We start from the raw sequence: 22,677 nt of genomic DNA, 5'->3' as shown, positions 1-22,677 counted from the left end.
CAATTCTCCTTACTCTTGTTGGATAAAATAAGGCAAAAAGGCTGAAGTGAAGTAAAACTAATGCATTACATCAACATTTTTTTATTTGAAATGTTGACAAAAGGAAGGTATTTGCATCATTTTTCAAAACAATAAGGTAGGTTTTGTTAAGGTCAAAACATTGGAGAGTTTCATAGGATTGTTAGAAAACCCAATGAGGTTTTTATAATTTTCCTTATTTTTAAATGAAATTTAAATTGATTTAAAATAATTAAACTATATTTAAAATTAATATTTTTATTAATTAGTAAAAATTGAATTTATTTAAGTATATTAAGTTTTTATTAAATTTAAATTCCTTATGAAATTTATATAAATTTTTATTTTTCATTGGAATTGGAACTTAAGTTGGTTTTAAATTAATAAAATTTAATTATCAAACTAATAATTATTTGATAATTTTGTATTAGTTTTATATTATTTTAAATTGACATTATTTTTTGATTGATCTTATTATTTTTATTAATTAAATTCTTTTATTTATATCAATAAAAATATTTTTATCAATAACAATAATTAATAATTATTTTTATTTATTTATGTAACATACTAAATTGTTTTTATTATTATTTATTAATTGTTATTATTTTCAAATGGATTATAATTTTGAATGGAAGTATATTATTTTGTGCAATAATATATTATTGAATATCTCGATTTTAATATAATTAATCTTTATTAATAATTACAATTTAATGCAAATATAACTAATTATTTTATGCAATTTAATGGAGTAATGGAGATGAGAGAGAATTAGTGGCATGAATTATCGAAGGAAAGAGTTAATAGTATAATTAAGGGTTTTTAGCATATAAGGGCAACTTTTGGGGTTTAATATCAATACAAGTAATATATTTAAAAAATTTCAAAAATAGGTTAACTTTTTAAAAATAATATCAATAAAGGGCAAAAACACTATTCATTTTCTTCTTCTTGCCATTTGTTCACCAGAACCGCCGTCCACCGCTGTCCACCACCACCCACCATCGCCGTCCACTGCCACCTCTGCTTCCGCCTCCGGCAACGTTGCCGGAGGCAGAGGTGGCGGCGTTGGCGCTGGTGGTCATTCCTCTACCCGCTGTCGTCACCACCTCTGTCTCCACCCATCTCCGACAACATTGCCGAAGGAGGAGGCGGAGGTGGTGGTGTTGGACAGAGAAATCACCAGCGCCGCCGTCGCCACCTTTGCCTTTGTTCACCTCTGACAACATTGTTGGAGGCGGAGGCGGCGGTGAGCGGCAGCGGACGACGGCGGCGGGTGGTGGCGGGCGACGGCTCTGGTGAACAAATAGCAAGAAGAAGAAGATGAACAGTATTTTTGCTCTTTATTGATATTATTTTTAAAAAGTTAACTTATTTTTGAATTTTTTTTAAATATATTAATTTTATTAATATTAAACCCCAAAAGTTGCCCTTATATATTATTACCCCTATAATTAATGAAGAGAGATTATTAAAAGAGTTAAGGCTGTGTTTGATATTAAGGAAAAAGTAAGGAAAGAAAGAGAGACAACGAAACCTATAAGTAAAGGTTTCCTCCATTTTTCTTCTTTCCTTACCTTTCCCTTCAAATCAAATATAGCCTAAAGAGGAAAAAGAGAGAGAAAGGGAGTCACTTGAATTATTTTGTTAAATTTTAAAATTAAAAAATCCGTGAAAAAAAAAGTGACTTGGAGAAAACCAGAAAATAGACAAGTGACTTCGAGAATAAACTAAATGTAGTGTAATGTGTTGAAGTGCAAACCCCCTTGTCCACGCACCGACTTCGATTTGAATTTGGTTTTCCTCAGAGAAGCGACGTCTTAATTCTCTCCAATTTATGCAAAGCTTTGAGTTTCTCCCGGGAATTTGTAATGGCGTCTTTGATATTCAACAGCATCTCTATGTCCGTTTCAGACGATGATTCTAACGAGTGGAAAAGGATGGGAGTGTCAGTTCGAAGGAAATGCAAGAAATTTGGGGGTGTCCAAGCTAATACGGACCATTTTTTCCGGCCAACGTTTCGGAAGCTGCTCAAGTGGTGGTGGGTCTTTCTCTTTCTTCTCGCAATCGGGTTGCTTGTATTCCAGGCATCGAGGATTGCTGGAAAGTCCATTCACGGGTCGAAGTTGGAATTCGTTGCAGAAAAGAAGGCGATAGGGAATTCAAGTCGTCTCAATCCCAGGCTTAGGGTAGTTGGAGGCGTCAGAGAACTTAGAAAGTCAAGAGTCGGAACGAAGTTGAAATTTCTCGCAAAGAAGAAAGTAGAGGGGAATTTGAATCGTCTCGATCCGGTGACCAGGATAATTGGGGGCGCAAGAGAACGTAAGTCACCGCGTTATCTCTGATCATCTGTTGGTGTAGAATTCTCAAGAAGGCTATCTCACTTAGTTTCCTGAATTTTATCAGGTTGCTTGAAGCTCTTGCCTCCCGAAAAACTCAAGAATCTTGGTATTCCTGTGGTTCGAAAACCCAACTTTCTTGTTAGAAGAGTAGTGTACAAGTCAGATATTGATACATCTTATTCTATTCCATTACAGAAGCAAATGGAGACAAGATTTAATTTATTCGCAGGGAACCAAACTCTTCATGAGAGAAAACAAAGTTTTAAGGTTTTAGTCTGCAACTTGATAGTTTTCAAGTGAGTCTAGGTTTTAACTTGCAACTTGATATTCTCAAATGGGTCTAGAAATAAATTTATGACCATTTTCATTTTAATTCTTGGTGCAACCAAAAGTATTCAGACAACTGTCTATGTAGAGTTACTTGAAGAGTTTAACGATGATACCTACAAAACTTAGTCTGAAGTTGATGTTTCTACATTTCTTTATATGCTTGCTGTTGATTCTTCCTGACGGAGAACTGTTTATGCCCGATTCATTATACTAGTTAATGTGCATAACGAATGTGTCAGGTGAATGAAACTGCTGTGGTGCATTGTGGATTCTACAGTGAGAAAGGAGGGTTTAAGATTTCTGATGATGACAATAATTACATGCAAGCTTGCAAAATTGTTGTATCCACATGTGCATTTGGTGGTGGTGATGATCTCTATCAACCAATTGGAATGTCAGATGTATCACTTAGAAAGGTTCCCTTTCGTAGCATCCAAAGCTTTGCCTATTTGACATTATAGTTGTGCATTTCCATATATGTAGATTTGGTCGGGTTGCAGGTCTGCTATGTTGCATTTTGGGATGAAATCACACGTGCAGCTCAGGAAGCAGCGGGGAGGAGAATTAGTGAGAACAATATGATTGGTAAATGGCGCATTGTGGTTGTCAGGGATCTTCCTTTCACAGATCAACGGCTGAATAGTAAAATCCCTAAGGTACCAAATGCTGCATATTATTTGTGATTGCTTCTGTATGTTTATGCACCTTTGGTATGGCGAGAATCCTTCTTTACCAGGAATAGTGTGTATCCAACCAACCTTAAATTCAGTTAAGTGGTTTTTACAGGTGAAGATTAACCATATTTTGTTCTGCCTCCTCTGGTTGCTGAATCCTGATTGTTGAATCACACCTCACCACTTATTATCATCTCGTCACCCATAAATGCTGTCATTTAACCCTGGGATCATCAATTTGATAAACCTTTGGAGCTCCCACCCCTCCCTTCCCCCTCCCCACCTTCATAAACCCTGCAATAAGGTTCACATTCCTAGCTCAGAGAAATAAAAGAATAAGAAATTTATAAGGAGCAAATATGTTCTGTTTTAGTCTCTAGACTAATAACTTCTTCTTAGCACTCCCTGTACCAGCAACAGGCCAACATATTCACTGATTGCTTCTCTTTCATGTGGTAGGTAATCCCAAAGTGCTTTGTTCTCTAGTAGATATCCACCTTAAATGCATTCTACATTCTCCTTCCAAGAGAACCAAGTTATAGAGTTTACTTTCAAAAATCTTAAGCTGTTGATGCTTTAGCGTGTTTCAATTGCCAGTCCCATCGTCCAAACTCTACCATTCTTAGAGAATTAAGTCACCTGATAAACATTCATTTAAGTGAATTATGCACAACTTTTTAAGGGAAGAGACCACAACTTTTTAAGGGTGCTACATGAAGAGACTGATTATATTAATGTTTTCACCCCAAAACTTTGAAGAGGAGGATCTAATGAACATTCATCATTTTGAATAGGGATGCCACTGGGTTAGTTAAGTGGTAAACCTGCATTGACCCGATCCCATTGAGTTAGGGTTGGGTCAACCTTAATCAGGTTTATGTCAGGTGCAGGTTGAGGTGAGCCCTGTACCATACCTGACCTATTGCTGTTGCATCATTGAAAAATTTGTAGAGGTAGTCTTGGTTGAGTATAGGTGTACTACATATAAGACGGCTCTGGTTTGGAATCCCATCTTCTCTTGCTTGGGTCAGGTCGGTTTGGGGTTACTCCAACCCATTGATATCCCTAACATTAATGTATCAAAAACAAGATGAAGTTCAAGAAGCTATTCTTTGAAGATAGTTTGCATGGATATGAAATTTAACTTGAAGTTTGAAGTATTTGTGTCCACATGAGAGAATATACAGTGACACATGAAAGCCATAAACAAGCAGCTTTCGCCATTCAAAAAACCAGTTAGTCATAGAGCTTTCACAGTACAATAGTGCCATTTATATGTTACCGAAGTTTATGATACCTAGATACATGTAAATGCCGATCGTACTGATGCCAAATGCTATAAATACACTACAGCAGTAACAACACAAAATACTGCATGGATACATCTAGGTTATACTTTACAATGATAAAAGTTTCAAAATATGTAATTTTGGTATACCTTAAAAAATCATAGTATAGAAAACCTGTATATATTAGGTCAATTAAATTTGGCAAACTATTAGTATTGCAAAATGGCACTTGGAAACTAGATTTAAAGAAGCATGATACAAGCATATTAGATAGAATATCAATACCTATGTCCATTCTTAAGCATGCATAGGCTTAGGCAAGGCTTATTTTGTGGGTTGTGCCCCACCTGAACTTTGGTGCAATTCACTTGGTTTGTTGCTATGTTTTGATGAATTAACCTTAAGTTTGATTTTGTAGGTAATTAACTATTTAAAGGTTGTGTTATTCCATCACTCTTGATAGGGAAGAATGGCAGGACAGATTCATGTAATTGAGAACTAATTTACAGGATTTCTAGGATGCTTAGAATTTTGTCAATTTATGTGATTCACTTTGATTTATGTCATGTTTCTTTCTCCCCTTTTGTTGGACCATAGTTGAATACTTAAAATTAAATTTCATGTATCTTACTTTGCACTCCTATTGTTGAGGAACATCCATGTGAAATTCAGTTCAACTTTTTTTTTTTTTTTTTTTTTTTTTTTTTTCAGATGCTGGGCCATCGATTGTTCCCTCAAGCAAGGTATTCAATTTGGGTAGACTCTAAATCTCAATTCCGTAGGGATCCACTGCGAGTTCTGGAAGCCCTTCTTTGGCGTACAAAATCCACACTTGCAATTTCAGAACATGGACGTGGTAGCATCTATGAAGAGGGTAAAGCTGTAGTGAAGAAAAACAAAGCAACCCCAGAAGAGGTGGAGGTGCAACTGGCTCAGTATCGCAGTGATGGTTTTCCTGATGATAAGATGTTTAATGGCAAGAAAGGTATTAATGACTGCCCCTTGTTATTCCAAGACTAATTGGTTGGGGAAATCAAATGTTAGTCATGGTATGACACTCATTATGTCATTGGCCTATCTTTCAACATTTGATGGTATATGCTCAATGTGGAATAGAAGTATCCCATTCTTAATAAATAGCCTAATCTCAAGATTTGCTAAACGGAAGTATTGTAGCCCTTCCGTTTTTAGAAAAGAGCATCAAGGTGTTATATGCATTGTCTTTTAAAATTTCATTTTCCTTGTTCAAATACTAAAATTATTTTTTTTTGTCTGCTATGACTATGAGCTGAACTTCTTAGGTATTTGTTTTTGCAGCTTTAGCTGAATCATCTGTCATCGTGAGGGAGCACACACCATTGACAAATCTGTTCATGTGCCTCTGGTTCAATGAAGTAGTTCGATTCACTTCACGGGATCAACTAAGCTTTCCATATATTCTCAGGCAACTTAAGGTGCTTAAGAATGTAAATTTGTTCCCTACCTGTACCCGCAAAGACCTTGTTAATAGCATGGGCCACAATCGGAAAGTTAAACCTCTGATAATATGAGATTTCTTTTTGGTGCAGTAAAATTTCCATTTTCCATTTCTGCATCACTAAGAATGCAGATATCATGTATCATTTTTTCTACAAGGCAGATATCATGTATCTTGTATCATCCAACATTTTATCTAGTATAAATTCAGTTATCAGAATTGCTGGTTTGTTTACAGATGGCTGCTTCAAGGAACAATTTTTATTATTTGTCTCATTCAAACTGTTGAATGTTTCGACCACAATTCCTTAGGCTGTGTTTGGCTTCTGTGCAATTTTATTCGCACTAGTATAAATGCATGGGAGTGCAAATGAAGAAAATGCAAATTCTAGTTTAATTTTGTTTTGGGTTTTACTTTATTCTACTTTATGTCTTAATTTATTTTATTTGTAATGCAATCAAACAAAACAAGCTAAAATTTAAAACAAAGATGGGTCAGAATTTACACTCAAATCATTTGCACTGTCATAGTTTTGCATGAGTGCAAATTTATTTGTATTGCAACCAAATACAGCCTTATGATCATTTTGTGTTCAATTTGCATTGCATGCAGTCAACCCAAACAGGGCAACATTCCATTCAGCCATTGTGGAGATCACAACCCACTTAACAACTTACTAACTTAAAAGGATCTTGCATTTCCAACCATCATGTTGAAACTTGACTAGTGGGTCTTTTAGGATATGTTTGGTTTGGTTTGAAGGAAAAGGTAGGGAAAGGAAGGGAAAGATATCAAAACCTATACAAGGTTTGTAAAGGTTTTCTTGCCTTTCCTTTTCTTTTCCTACTTTTTCCTTCAAACCAAACATGGTCTTAGTGAATAAGATTTTTAAGGAGGTTGTGGACTCCTTAACGACTGAAAGTGAAATGTAACTGAAGTTGAGAACATCACAATATCCTAAAAAGTTTTATCATTTACTTAATTTTATTGACTAAAAGATAAAAGTAATAAGTGTTTGAAGTCCATGAGTCTATAGAAACACGGGAGATTAATAGACATGACACAAAAAAGAAAGACCTAGGAAATCTACAAAAAGAGGAAAGTTAAAACGGCTGCACATTCAACGTAGTGCCATGTAACGTTCTCGTTGTGTATCCTTTGTTCACCGGCCAGTCCATGATTTGGTTTCCTTCGTGATGCGTAGAGGTGAACGTTCAGTTTATTCGGTTAAAAACTGAATTAAATAAATCAAAATTTTACAAACCGAAATAAAAAATGAAAACCAAACCAAAACTGAATTATAAGAAAATTGAAATAACCAAAATCAAAATTTTTGGTTATTTCGGTTAAAAACCGAATTTAATTGATATATAAAATATTATATATTATAACCTATAATATATATTATGAAATTGAATTTCATTATAATACATTATATATAATAACAAAAAATTCGCCCACCCATTCCGCAACAGTCTTGGCATCCATACGATGGATCCTACCATTCCTTTCAATAATAACAAAAAATTAAAAATACAAATACAAAATGCGTCAACCCTTGATGTCATCAAAAAGTAATTTAAACTACTACATTTTTCCTAATTCAATTTCTTTCATTAAGCCTTATATTTAGGATATTAACCCCCATTTATTAATTGAATTCTATATTAATTAACCATATTAAAAAATAAGTATAATAAGCAACAATTGCTTTTTATTCATGAAAAAAATGAACATGTTTGGTGGTAAGTCAACAAAATGTGTCAACCGTTGATGTCATGGTTAAATAATAATAAAAAATTAAAAAGATGAAAATATATAAAAATATAAAAAAATTATAAAAAACATTTGGACACTTCTCTAATATCATATATTCATCATATTAAACAAAAATGAGTGTGATAAATAAGATTAATTTTTATAGACATAGAAATATAAAAAAAATTGTAGAAAATTTTTGGAAACATATCTTTTATTATCATTTAGGGGTGCAACTTGGGTGGGTTGAATTGAGCTTGACTTGACCAACCCGAGCTTTTGCATGGGTTGAGCCTGAGTTTGTAAGCTACAAGTTGGACCTGGGGTAGATAACTTGGGCACGACCCAACCCAAACCCACCCAAAAAATACATACATATGTGTGTAACATTTATATAAAATATCTTAATTTTTTTCTAATTATGTGTACGTATGTATATGTATAAAATTGTAAATGTGCATTTATAAATATTTTCAATTGATTCTATTCTTAAATTGAGTCATAAATCCCATTAAAAGACAAATATGTAAAAAGTTATACATAATTTTTTTTCAAACTTAACCAATCTACACTAACCCGATGTAGCATAGCCCGAGACAAAACCTAACCATTTCAGACCAAGTTCAAAACATTCTAGCCATTTTAATGGAACTTCCATTGCCATTATTTCTAAAGACCAATTTCTGTGACATTTGCAAACGTCACCGAAAATCGCTACAAACGTCGTAACAAAGTTTCCACGACATTTGTAGGGGAAAGAAGGTGGCTCCTGGCTTGTGGCTTGGCCCCTGAAGAGCTTGATAACCCTGCATTTTTATGCCTTAAGGGCATCAATTCAGGGGTATTTTCGGCCTTAGAATAGTCAAAGTGTACCATTTTCCCAATTATGTGATCTTTGAGGGTCTCTGTGCAAATTATATAGAAAACTGAGAAATTTTCTAGGTTGAAGTGCAATTTTTAGAGAGCTGGTGTGAAGACCAGTTGAGAGAGAGGGTGTTTTTGTAAAGAACTGAGAACAGGAGGGCGCCTCCTATTTGCTAAACCTAGTTGGCGCCCATCCTATTGTATTACCATGCTCCCCTCTCCTTAGCAAACCCTAGGGAGCCCTTCACTCTTAGCAAACCCTAGCCGCCCCTAGGTGTTCAATCTCCACCCTCCACCTCTTTTAATCTCAACCACTCATTTTAGGGCTCTCCTTTATAGCTTTTAAACCCTAAGGCGCCACCTATTCTGCTAATCCTCACCATTCAGCCCCTCACCTCTAAATCTCAGCCACTCCCTCCATCTTATATCCCAACCATTCAATATAGGGCACCACCTATTCTTTTAATCTTAACCATTCAACCCTAGATGTTCTAATCTACACCCTCCATTTCTGGGCGCCCAAATCTCAGTCCTACATAATATTGGGCGCCCTCTCCTTTTATTTTCAGCCATAGGATCACCTCAAAACCATCTTAGCCATCTATTAGAAACCCTAGGGCATCCCTAACTTTGCTAAATCCCAGCTGTCGCCCCCCCCCCCCCCCCCCCCCCATCTTTCTCCCTATTTGCAGTTGTGTCCATCCTTCTCTATAAAAAGGGTCCTAGGGGCCCTATAGAAGGGGTTGGTCAATTCACCCAGTTCACAAGGCTAAGGTTTTTTGAGGAGTTCAAGGGTTGTAGAAGGAAAGGATGCCCAATTCTTGTCAAGAGGGGTTCCTGCAAGCTGTTCAACCATTCTGCAACTACTGCCACTGGATCTGATCAACCATTCTTTTCTTTTCTTAATTTTCTTTTCTGTTATTTTTATTTCTGCAATCTTTTAGATTTAATTCTTGTTCGTTTCTCTATTTTGCAGATCTGAATTCATTCGGTTCAAGGCTAAGGTATCTCGAGGGGTTCGAGGGTTGTAGAAAGGATGGATGCCCGGTTCTTGTCAGGAGGGTTTCTTGCAAGCTGTTTGGCCGATTTGCAGTTACCGCCACCGGATCCGGATTCTGGATCGTTTATTTATTTATTTCTTTTATTTTCTTTGTTGATTCCCATACTTTATTACATTCTGATTTTTATTTATTGTCTTGTTTAAATTCAAAACATTTAATTTCAGCAATACTAAATTTTATTTTCTTACTTTCTGCAATTCCCAATTGTATTCTATTTCCCGAACCTCAGTATGTAATGGTGTTTCCCTTGCTTCTATGTGGAAACGACCTGTTCTCACCCATTTACTACATTAGTAGTTGTTTGAAAAATGATAAAAGTTATAAATGTTTAAACTGGTGTTTCGGAGTGTTTAACGATGCGCTCCGGATAACACCAGAGCTAAAAGATCAGAATGTGTTTATTTTTTCTCTTGTTCGGTTGTTGTATTTTGTTATTTTTTTCTCAGATGAAATATCCTTTTTTACCGAAACAAGAAAACAAATACTACATACTCTTTTGTTTTTCATTGTTTGGTAGAATGACTCCATATTTCCTTTATTTAAAAGAATAATATTGAGACTCATACCATTATTTCATATCTCAAAAGCTTTCATGCCCCCCAAATGATGTAGTTCCATCGGTCACAACCTCCATAGGAACTTAATCACTAAAAGACAAACCAATAAGCTTCTTCAATTCAGCATGTTCAACTATTATCAAATAACCCCAAAGTTACCACATCCAAATAACTTCTTTATGGACTATGTAGCTAAAATTAAATGTCTAAAACAAACCAATGGAACTACAAAACAATTTCTTTTTTTATCAATAATGGAGTTACAAAGAGTAAACCAACCTTGATCATTTTAGACCACAATGAGAAAAAAAAACAAGGAAAAAATGTGTTAGAGAAAACATAAAATGAAAAAAAAAAAAATAAGTTTGGCACTTTGGATATATGATTACTTTTTTAATAAAGAAATTGTTAGCTTGGTCCTAGATAAGGTCAATTTTAGTTTGGGTTGGGTAATGTAAATCTAGAAAAAAATAACTTATCTTTCCTTCATTTGTTTTTCTAATAAATATAAATACATAGTTTTTATTTTCTTTTTTTTGTTCGAGGCTTACGCCTCAAAACACCTTGAGGCTTAGATGTCGTCCCTTTCACACCCAATACCGCCTCGCCTCCACTTTTAGCCTTTTAAAACCTTGGCTTTAGTATATACAAGAAACAAGATTCGTTTGATTGATGAGAAAGGATATTTATTCGACATTTGGTTATTGAGACTAAAATGTGAGAAAAATTGTTTTCCAGTATTTGATAGCTAAGAAAATTAAAATGAATACATGACGTTGTTCCATTTGATAAGCTAATATATTTTTAATATCCATGCCATCACGTTGACTTTTTATTAGTTGACACGGCATTTTTGATGTCCAATGTGGCATTTAATGTGTAAATAGCCCAAATCACAGAAGAGCCACGAACTTAAATATTGAATGCAAAATCATACTTCATCTATATTAATAGTTGTGTATGACTTTCTCCTCCCTAGAGGATTTTTCTCTAAGGATAACAGCATACCCTTATCTACCATTGAAGCATGACGTTTCACTATGAAATGAAATAATTGAAAACCAAATTCTTCCATCAAAACAAGTTTCTAATTCACAAGATAATCGGAAATCAAAACCATAATAGGAAAAAAGAAATTCAAAAAGATTGTAAAATGTTAAGTCATAGTTACAATTTAGTCATTCATTCCAAATATCATATTTTTATATGTTGAGAATTTGCTAGCTAGCCACAAACAAGAAGAGGAAATCTACTGCAACCATGGATGCAATGGAATCATGTGATTGGTTCTCCAATAAATTATGCTTGCAATTAATACAAAGGAAAATTGGACCTTTTGGCCCGGTGATGATTCTAGAAGAGTCTAGGGAAGACAAGCTTTCCAAATAAAATCAATGCATCACATCAACAGATTTTTTTTATTATTATTTCAAATGCTACAAAGGGATTTCAGATTGCTTCCCCACATATCCCACATGTGCCTGATGCATGTGCACTTGTGTAGATCTCAGCATGCATTGGAAACATTTTCTGTAATGGGGATGTGATGTGGGGCACGCTTTCTGGGGGAAACCATGCCAATCTATATCTATACTATTATTAAAAGTGTGAATAAGAATGTGTGAGACTTTTGTTTGTTGAATGTGATCCCTCTCAAAGTATAATAACCGAATTGTAATTTGAACAACCACTTTTCACCTCCATCAAATCCCTCTCATTATATCCTGTATTTAAGGTATTAACTTTCATTAAGACTTATTGAATCCTATTCTTTACTAGAATACCCCTATTTTTGAATTTGGTCCCTCTATAATTGTTAGGTCACAAAATGTAATTTAAACTACTACATTTCTCATCATTCAATTCCTCTCATTAAGTCTTATATTTAGGATATTAATTCCTATTTTTTTGAATCCTATATTAATTAACCATATTAAAAGAAATGTGTCATAAGGAACAATTGTTTTTATTGATGATAAAAATAAAATGCAAATTTAAAATCAACCCAAAATGGAGTAGAAATCTGCAAAAACAAAAAAGAGAAAGATGGAGAAAATAAGAGTTTTTGTTTTTCTTTTGAGAAGAGAGAAGAAGAAAAGAATGAGAGAGCAATCAGATCTTGCCGACCCATCTTATCGTTATTTATACTTTAAGTAAACATTATGTGCAAAAACTTGAAAACTCAATAAAAGACTTAAAAATACCACTGTAAAGAGTTCCCAACAGTTTGTTGTGATCCTCACTCCATAACTAAACAAATTAACCAACAAATCTGCATGAGATAACTAATAAATCTACACAAATTCCTTACAGAGTTGCTTTAGGTTTGGTTATGAGTACCCTTGAGGTCATCGTTAAATAATAATAACAAAAAATTAAAATACAAATACAAAATGCGTCAACCCTTGATGTCATCAAAAAGTAATTTAAACTACTACATTTTTCCTAATTCAATTTCTCTCATTAAGTCTTATATTTAGGATATTAAGCCCCATTTATTAATTGAATTCTATATTAATTAACCATATTAAAAAATAAGTATAATAAGCAACAATTGCTTTTTATTCATGATAAAAATGAACATGTTTGGTGGTAAGTCAACAAAATATTTCGACCGTTGATGTCATGGTTAAATAATAATAAAAAATTAAAAAGATGAAAATACATAAAAATATAAAAAATTTGTAAAAAACATTTGGGCACTTCTCTAATATTATATATTCATCATATTAAACAAAAATAAGTGTGATAAATAAGACTAATTTTTATAGACATAGAAATATAAAAAAATTGTAGAAAATTTTGGAAACATATCTTTTATTATCATCATTAGGGGTGCAACTTGGGTGGGTCTAATTGAGCTTGACCTGACTAACCCGAGCTTTTGCATGGGTGGGCCTGAGTTTGTAAGCTACGGTTTGGATTTAGGGTAGATTGATAGCTATGATTATAACCCTAGCAAGTGCACTAGTTATCAAGTAGTATAAAAATATCGTTCCTACGAGGATTTAACAAAATAATTGTTAGAACTACAACCTTCCCTAATTATTTGGACAATCGAATTTAAGAGTAAAAGCTACTGAAAAACAGAAAAAGAAGACAAGAGCAAGAGTACCAATACTGAAGTATGCAACGATTTACTGAATTCGCTAGGACCTTTGGTCCGCCTAACCATTCCAATGAATAGTAATAGATGAGATTATCCAAGATAATTTTTCATTCCCATAAGCTGAAATTTTTCCAATTTTATTCAATATTCTTTCTCAAGATATATCAAAACTACTTTTATCAGGTAATACATCGATCTCTCGACTAGAGTTCTCAAGATAGAAATGCATTAAGTTCAAAGAAAAACTATTACATTCAGATGAATCATGTGTATATACCCCTATATACCATTCAATTCACACCATGAATTATTTGGTCTGTTATATGAATTCCTCTCTCGATTCATTCACATAAACCTAATCAATTAAGAGATGGTCACTCCTAATAGCACTAAGCAAGATAACTCATAGACTATATGAAAATCACGATCTTGGAAAAATCAGAATAAAATTATATTCATTGTTATGATTAGGCTTTTCACAGCCCTAGCTACAAATAAATCAGTTCATACTAGAGGGAATAAAGCAAACAAGAGGAAAGAAAGAACTCATGGTGTCACCCTTAGAGCTGAGATTTCCCCTTCTCCTTGCCGCCATGTCCTTCTTGTAGTCTTCTTGCTTGATAGATTGGTTGCTCCTCTACTTCTTGATACCTCTCTAGTCCGCCCCCATCCCTTTATATAGCTGAAAGGGGAGGGGGTGGTCTCCAACTCCTTCTTGGAGTTTATCTTTCAAAAATAGAAAGTTCTACTCTAATCCTACTCTTATCTCTTTATCTAGCGAACTCAATCTCCTTATCTTTCTAGGATTACATCACAAATTTAAATCTGGTAGGACTCTTCTCAGTTTCTTGTTCTTGCATTCATATTAGACTTCCTCTGCGAATTGGCTGCTGCAAGGCTTTTTTTGCAAGTTGGGCTTCAGCTGTGAATTAGGCATTCCTACGAATTTTCCCCGACTTCAGGCCTGGATTTGATTTCGATGCAGGCCGAATCTGCGAAAGTCCAAAACATAAAAGTTGTAGCTTCCTCTCTTATCTTTCCAGTGAATCTTGAATCAGCCCAATCGGATCTCGGATACGAGAGTTAGGCCCAGATTACTGAACAGTGCCGAAATTGTGAAAAATCATCCGATTTGCCTTGCTTTTCTCTTATGCATTCTTTCATGCCCTGAACCGAAATACAAGAAATATGAGTCCAAATAAGTACTAATTCAGTATAAAATACTGAATATTTGGGGATAAAATATGATAAATTTTATTCTCATCATAGATAACTTGGGCCCAACCCAATCCAAGCCCACCCAAAAAATACATACATATGTGTGTTATTTTTATATAAAATATCTTAATTTTTTTTCTAATTATGTGTACGTGTGTATATGTATAAAATTGTAAATGTGCATTATTAATATTTTTTAATTGATTCTATTCTTAAATTGAGTCATAAGTCCCATTAAAAGACAAATACGTAAAAATTTATACATAAATTTTTTTCAAACTTAACCAATCTGCCCAAGCCTAACTAACCCGATGTAGCATAGCCCGAGCCCAAGCCTAACCATTTCAGACCAAGTTCAAAACATTCCAGCTATTTAATGGAACTTCCATCATCATTGTTTCTAAAGACTGATTTCAGTGACATTTTCAAATGTCACCGAAAATCGCTACAAACGTCGCGAAAATTTTTTCAGACTTTTATAGGCTCGACGATTGCGCAAATGTCGCGAGAAAGTTTCCACGATGTTTGTAGTGGTTTTGACGACGTTTGTCTAACATCACCAAAACCCATATTTTTTGTAGTATGTACACTTTATAAAATGTGAAAAAGTGAAGATTTAACGTGATTGATTAATATCAAGATATAACGTGTTGCAAATATTCATTTTTGCACCATAGCAAGTCTAGTCTAAGATTTGTATATAGCAAATCAAGTTCCTAATTTCATTATGGATAGTAAAAATAAGCCAATTTCTTCTTGCTCTTAAAGTAAAGGACAAGGAGCTTTCTTGTCTCCTAAGAAAAATCAATGCATAAAGCCCTTATCTTGGTTTCAAAATATGCTTTTCACTGAGGTAGAGAATGCGATATTTCTACCCCTCCAATGGACAAAAATTCTACACCTACGAGAAAAATATATAATATTTTCAAGAATTTTTATTTTCGAAAACTTTGCTTTCAATCTTCAAAAGCAATAATGGGAGTCACATAACAGACCACTTTAACGCTTCTCTAGGCATGGTTGAAAGATTTGTTCACACATACAATTAATACAATCAATGACATTTCTGGTTCAGGAGCAAACTTCTAAATTATAAAATTTTGAAGTTTGAAGTAATTAAGCAGTAAGAAGTAGAAGAGATTGACTCAATTTTAGTTATATAGATTTGTACATTATAGAGTTGACAAAAAATAAACTCAATAGCATTCTTCCCCCTTTCTTTATAGCTTACCAACGAAGGGTGTGAATTGAATGTATAAAAAACTTTCCCCCTTTCTTTATAGCATTCTTCCTATTAACTTCAGAAAAGATTCTTCCGATTAGTGAATATATATATATATATATATATAAATTTATTTAACAATAATAAAATATATTAATAAATATTAACAAAAATAATGAAATTAATACAAATTTATAGGACAATACATGAATCCAAAAATAATGCGCGGAGTGGATTCAATTTGGCTTGGCCCAATTATAGATTTTCCTTTATTTAATATAAGAGGAAAAGCCCATGATTATTTTTTGCTTTAAACCTTCAAAAGATGCCGACTACTGTGAATCGAGTGGCCGGCAGCAGATTGCAGTAACTAATCACGAAGCGTAAACGATCTTGATCCCACCAATGATGACAAGGTCGCCTCCCAATCGTGGGACTATGGTAACTACCACCTCGTCGTCATCTTCCGTCTCCAAATCCTCCAGCAATTCCGTTATGCTCAACCTCAGGAACGTCTTCACCCTCTTCTTCTTCTTCTTCCCGTGCTTGTGTGGAACGTTCACAAAGCTCCCAGCGAATTCACTCTTGTCCGGGCTCGGCTCATCCTCGTTGTTAATGTAGACATCAAACTTCACCACGGAATCTCTCTCCAATTCTATCTTCTCTATCACTAGTATCTCCTCTTCATCCTCTTTTTCCTTCTTGCTTCTCGACTTCCTAGGCCTCTTGACCACTGTCTTGAACGCCGTATCTAGTTGTTTCGGGAACTCACTCACTGCAATCTTCTTCTCCAACTTCAGCACCCTCTCCTTGATCTTGTCTTTCAGACCTTCCTCCTCCTTCAGAGCTTCCTTCATTTTACGGACGGGCGTCGGTTTCGTCTTCAGCCATGGAATGTCCACGGACTGGTAGGTGTACCGGAGTTTCTTCTCGTCGAGGCAGTCTCGGACCTTCACCTTCACTAGCTCTGCGTTCTCATCATAGAACAGGAAAGCCGAGTCCAACCAGTCCGGATCGGTGAAGTCCCTTCTCTTCCCTCCTAGAGTCTTCCATATTGTCCACATACGATCCACATTGGCGTGGTGGGCGTAGAAGATGGGGTCTCGGGCGGCTGAATAGAAGTTGCCCATGTCCTCCACATTGGGCTGATTACGGTCGCCTGCCCACAAGTGAACCGGTCCATGTGGAACGTTCTCAAGCGACCCATTCCCAGGGTCTGGCTCGTCTCCGGCACGGTAGGGGGTTCCAAGGAAAAGCTGCGCCGTCGAGCCGTTAGACACCATTTGCCGGTACATGATGGCGAGATTGTGCTTCAGTTGTTCCTCATTCGTGATCGAGGGGTCTTTGAGATTGTAGTCCAGATCGATCAACGTCGGCGGTTGGTGCTTGGTGTCTCGAAGTTTATTGTAGAGAGATGAGCTGGGGTTGGTGTACATGGCCGGCAAAGTCATCCCCGCCGGAGCGTCCCAGTTCCAGAAGGGCAAGGCAAAGGTAGGATCGCCGATCAATTTGCCCAGTATCCTCTCGTAGAAGTAGAGATAGTATCGGTGGAATGGGAAAAAGAGCCATGAATTGTGTACTTGCAATTCCAAGTCTGGAAAGCCAACCTGATCGTAAGCTCCATCGCAATAGGCACAGTGAACATTGGCCTGTTGAGTGAAGTTACGTGGGTCATCGGTTGGGAGAGCTTTCATGCGGGCAATGGCGTCCTGGTACTTGGCGACGTACTCATCGTCCACTAAGTGAGCAGCTTGCCGGACGCGCATGTCTTCGTTTTGGGGTGGCAGCTTGAAGTCAACAACTTTCGAGCTGGTAGGTGGGCAGCAATTGGTGGGCTTCGCACTGGTAGGCAAATCAGCGGCACCGCACTTAGTTAAGTCAGGCGCCATGATCGGAGCCCCAAATGCCAATCGGTCAGCACCGAGGCCGGTGGCACCATACAAGCCTCCTAAGCTAATAAGCACATTCCTCCTATCCATCCTCCCGAGAGACCCTTCTCCATTGCCGGAACTAGACGCGTCACCCTGTGTTGGTTTCTGCTCTCCTCCTCTAGCTCCACATGATACCTTACCGACCATTCGCTGGCGTCGTTTGCCAACTGTAGAGACTTGAGGCCTCCTCTGGTTGAAAGGGCTCAGAGATGAAGATCCTTTAGAAGTGGTGGAGGTAATAATAATGGCGTGATTCAAGGGAGAAACAGAAGCCATCTTCCTGGGGGTTTGGAACTTAGACTACGAGTGGGCTTAGATAGATGAGTAGAGCTAGCTCCTTCTCTTTTTATAAGAACGACCGAGCCAGCCACATAGAAGTAAAGAAAAATCAAGATCAAAACAGAGAATAAATTTGAGCACAAAAATAGATTTATCATGCAAGTTTTCACCCAATCCTTATCCTGATCCAAGGTTCCAGCTAGCATTGCCAAATGGTATTGGTAATCTTGCCCATACTATCTTTTGAATCGCTGGTATTGCTATTAATAAGTCTTGTTTGTGTTCAAGTGAAACAATTAAAAGAACAATAATAGTATCGTTCATTTTGGCTGCATTTGGTTGCAGTGAAATTTTATTTGCACCAACTTAAATGCATGGGAGTGCAAATGAAAAAGAAGGTGGGCAAATTCTGATTTGATTTTGTTTTGGATTTTACTTTGTTCTGCTTTCAGATCTTATTTTACCACATTAATTTGTACTGTAATCAGGTAAAACTTGAAATAAATTGAGAAAGAAGATATTTGTCAGTGTGGAATTACGAGTCGTTCTTTGTTTATTGATATCTCACGGAAGCTGTAATTAACCTGTAAATTGGGAAACTTGGTGCTCCGATCCACAAGTATGAAGTAGCAAGCCAGACAATCTGTCATTAGTCCCATTCCCACCTTGCCATCCCATGACAGACTACACTACACATGAAGAGTTGCTGGTGCTGACCGCAACTCACACCCAATTGACCCGTTTTGATTGTTTGGCACGTAAATAAACGTTTTTTCGGTATTAAATTTGGGGTGCTCAAAATCTCCCAGTGCTCTGCTCGGTGATCTTCACTACTAGGAATGCAAGTAATAACCTCTTGATATCACATGTGCACACCTGGTATCTAGGACTCTTTAGTACTTTCTTGAGGAATTCATTTTTCATGATAATATTGTATGATGAGCACTTGAAATCAATGAATTTGCCTTATCAGGCTTATAAAAAACAAAAATAAAATAATGATTCCAAAGTAGTTGTGCAAGACAGCAGATCGGATTAGGGTCGGTTGAGGCCAACTCCTAATCCTAACTTTACCCAACACAAAAGCTATGGATTGGATTGGGATCAGGTTGGCCTTGTTTCTCTGTTTTAATGGTTGATTTTAATTCAATATTAACATTATTATATGTAAAAGAACATAATTAATTATCATGTTTTATGAAAGTTTGCCTTTTAAGTTTAAATTTTTGGCATATAATACACACGTAGATAGATAGATAGATTAACGTTTTAAAAAACGATCCAGAAACGGAACGTTCTGGGCACCGGTTTTTGGGTCAACGGTCTGACCGTTCGGTTCGAATGGACGGCTTGTTCTGATAGTAAAATTAAAAAATAATTAAAAAATGAAAAAACGGTTAAAAACCATTGAACAGGTCGACAGGTCGACGGTTCAACCACCCGAGTCAATAGTTTGTTGACTTTCTCAATGGTTTTTTATCAGATTTCGGGTTTTAGGTAAAACGGAACCGGTTGCCTGGACGATTCCCGGGCCGAATGGTCCGACCATCCAGGTCAACAACGGTTCGAAAACGTTGATATAAATAGATAGATAAAGTAATAAACAAATGGATGAACGCCTCAATTGCCAATTCCATTCTTTTTTGAGAATCAATTCATTTTAACATGAACAATTGATTTTTCATTAAAAAATCTGTCTATTGCTTTATAAGGTTAAACTGAATCGGAACAATGAAGGCCTCAACCCGAAGTTAAATCAAATGAGTTCATACTTTTCAACCTTAACTCTAAAACTAAACTTTGACCCTACCTTATTGGATTCGGTTCCTAGGAATGGCAACGGGGCGGGCATTATATTCTCCATCCCTGACCCCAATTCTGAAATTAATCCCATCCTTGTCCCCGATTCCTGTTTGGGATAAAATTTGTCATTCATCCCCAATCCGCAATGGGGATGGGTTCCTTGTGAGAACCTGAATCTCCGAAATATTTTCAGATAATAATATTTTTTAAATAAATTTACTTAAAATAAATAAAAATTTTAAATTATAAATAATATTTTAAATAAGTTTTGTTATATATAAATATAATATAAATAATATAATAATATATTTTATATAAATAACATTTAATATATATACATATATATAATCAAAGTCGGGGCAGAGACCTCAATCCCCATCCCCGACCCCGATTCCGACCGGATATTCCTATTAATCCCCATCTCCGCCCTACCAAAACAATCCCCATCCTCGACCCCCTCTGTTCCCCATCATCCCCACTAACCCGCCAAGCAAGTTGCATCCAATGCTTAAAATATCAAATGTATCAATGCAATGCATGTGACATTTCAAATTAAAATATGAAATGATATATGTGACATTTTAAATAATTAAATATGATATGACATGTCAAAACGAAAAAGTTCGGTTAATGCTCTAATATGTCATATGTCAAAATTTTGGTATGGAGAGCATCCATACTTGGACTTGGTGAAGCTTGTTAGCCGAAAAAGGGGGAAATTGCCTTGGCGGGGATGGGGAGGAAACAGAGATAGAAAATAATGATATATACCCAATTGGGGACGGGAACAAGGATGGAGAGTGTAGTCTCCAGTCTCCACCTTACCCCAATCTTGATTATATATATCAAAATATTATTTATATTTTAAGTTTTGTTAAAGTAAAATTTGGTGGTTTTGTTGTGGCCTCTACAATCAATGGTGATTAACAGATGCATTTTATATGTATAATAAATATATATAAATATTAAAATATTTATCAAACTCAAATTTTAATTGAATTGAATGGAATTAAATCCACATCTAATCCAATTATTAATCAAATACAATTTCTAATTGATATCCGAATTCGAAATAATTAAATTCGGAGTCGAATCAGGGATCAGACTTTCGGAGTCCTTTAACAACCCTAACTACATCACCATGTGATTATAGAAAGATATTATTTAACTATTATAAAACGTCTCTGTTTGTAAAAAATGGATTATGTTATGGACGGTCAATTGGTAATGATGAAATAGTTTTTCTTTTTTTTTTTCCCCTCATATATATTCTGCATGATGGAAAAAAGGTGGCTCCTGGCTTGCGGCTTGGCCGCTGAAGGAGCTAAAAGATCAGAAGGTGTTTATTTTTTCTCTTGTTTGGTTGTTGTATTTTGTTATTATTTTTTCAGATGCAATATCCTTTTTAACGGAAACAAGAAAACAAATACTCCATACTGTTTTGTTTTTCATTGTTTGGTAGAATGACACCATCTTCCTTTATTTAAAAGAATAATATTGAGATTCATACCATTATTTCATGTCTCAAAAGCTTTAAAGATGGTTTACCACATAGGGACAAATGTTAGGGGAGAATGACAGTTGAGCCCAGGGTTAAAATTTGTAGGTTCAAAATATTATTAGGGTAGGTGTCAACTCAGAATTGATATCAATTTATGGGCGGGTGTTGGTGTATAAAGTATGAGTTATTAACCTTTTGAATATTTATAAATTTACAGTAGAAATCAAAAATATGTATTAAACAAATCCCTACTTGTCCGTAAATGTTAGTAAGCCTAGGAAACCGCCACTAACCCACCAAACACTAACAACTTATTTGATACCGCATCTGTGTTGGAGCACCTCGCACCTATAAATCCCGGAGAAATCACTACCTAGAGTAGTTTTTGGCATAGAGAATAAGGTGGCACGCTTTTTGATTTTCATTGAACATAGCTTTTAGTGGGGCCCAGTTCAATACTTAAGAAATGTGTGACCCAAAAGCCCTTTCAAACCGATTTATATTTTCTATCCACGAGAACCATACCTACACCTATTCACGCCTTACTATAGTAGTATATTGAGAATATTACTCGTATTTGCATGTTACCATTTATTATAGCAAAGGAAATAAAAAAGTTGCTCCTTTAAAAAAAGGGGAAATAAAAATCTCTTTAAGGCCTATGCCTTTATATTAAAAAAAAAAAGAACTTTAAAATGATATTGGATGATGTGGCTTTAATCATGGGTTTAAAAGGCTATTGAGGCAAGGCCAAAGAACTAAACCTCAAGGCGTGGCTGACCAAAAAGGCCGGGCCTCAGTAGCCTTTCTCTCCATTGCCAAGGCTTAGGCCTTGAATTGTTAGAGGCCTACACCTTTAAGCCTTTACCCATTTGATGTACAAAGCCTTGAATTGTTTGAAAATATTGTTAATGAGAGTTACTATTAAATTATATATATATATATATATATATATGGAAAATTTACCTTTATGGTTTAGCTAACTGACTAACTCTATCCTTATTATTTACATATTGTCTTAAAGTACCCCTACTACTTCTGATAATTAACATCATCGTTAAATGTTAATGGAATAAACAAAAAGTCAAATTTGCCTTCTATTATTTTTCAAATTTTTTAAAATAAAACCCAACTGATGAATATGTTACGAAATTGGTCTTCAAGGTGGGCCATGGCACTGGATTGCACCGTTGACCTTGGCACCTTGCTAGGTTCAGCAGATACACAAACAGACTCCACTA

At 35.6% G+C, this 22,677-nt stretch overlaps 2 protein-coding genes across 2 annotated transcripts; one reads left to right on the top strand and one right to left on the bottom strand.

The window, feature by feature from the left end:
• Positions 1-1,703: 1,703 nt before the first annotated feature.
• LOC104586462 (putative hexosyltransferase MUCI70) lies at positions 1,704-6,369 on the top strand. The gene is made up of 6 exons (XM_010243711.3): positions 1,704-2,343; positions 2,428-2,630; positions 2,933-3,109; positions 3,194-3,349; positions 5,368-5,641; positions 5,974-6,369. The coding sequence occupies exons 1-6, from the start codon at positions 1,893-1,895 to the stop codon at positions 6,204-6,206; spliced, it is 1,494 nt and encodes a 497-aa protein (XP_010242013.1). The 5' UTR covers positions 1,704-1,892; the 3' UTR covers positions 6,207-6,369.
• Positions 6,370-16,051: 9,682 nt separating this feature from the next.
• On the bottom strand, positions 16,052-18,201 carry LOC104586461 (polyphenol oxidase, chloroplastic). Its single transcript, XM_010243710.2, has one exon. The coding sequence runs from the start codon at positions 18,127-18,129 to the stop codon at positions 16,297-16,299; it is 1,833 nt and encodes a 610-aa protein (XP_010242012.1). The 5' UTR covers positions 18,130-18,201; the 3' UTR covers positions 16,052-16,296.
• Between the last annotated feature and the right edge of the window lie 4,476 nt (positions 18,202-22,677).

The sequence above is a fragment of the Nelumbo nucifera genome, chromosome 1, assembly GCF_055504915.1.
Source record: "Nelumbo nucifera cultivar China Antique chromosome 1, China Antique-T2T, whole genome shotgun sequence".
Taxonomy (NCBI): domain Eukaryota; kingdom Viridiplantae; phylum Streptophyta; class Magnoliopsida; order Proteales; family Nelumbonaceae; genus Nelumbo; species Nelumbo nucifera.
Note: the sequence above shows the minus strand (reverse complement) of the source record. Positions and strands in the feature narration are given on the sequence as shown.

Bases quoted from the DNA above. Each gene is read 5' to 3' on its own strand.
- LOC104586462 (XM_010243711.3), top strand. From the start codon at position 1,893: ATGGCGTCTTTGATATTCAACAGCATCTCTATGTCCGTTTCAGACGAT. The intron at 2,631-2,932 runs GTTTTAGTCTGC...CGAATGTGTCAG, and splicing joins AGAGAAAACAAAGTTTTAAG to GTGAATGAAACTGCTGTGGT. The intron at 3,110-3,193 runs GTTCCCTTTCGT...GTCGGGTTGCAG, and splicing joins CAGATGTATCACTTAGAAAG to GTCTGCTATGTTGCATTTTG.
- LOC104586461 (XM_010243710.2), bottom strand. From the start codon at position 18,129: ATGGCTTCTGTTTCTCCCTTGAATCACGCCATTATTATTACCTCCACC.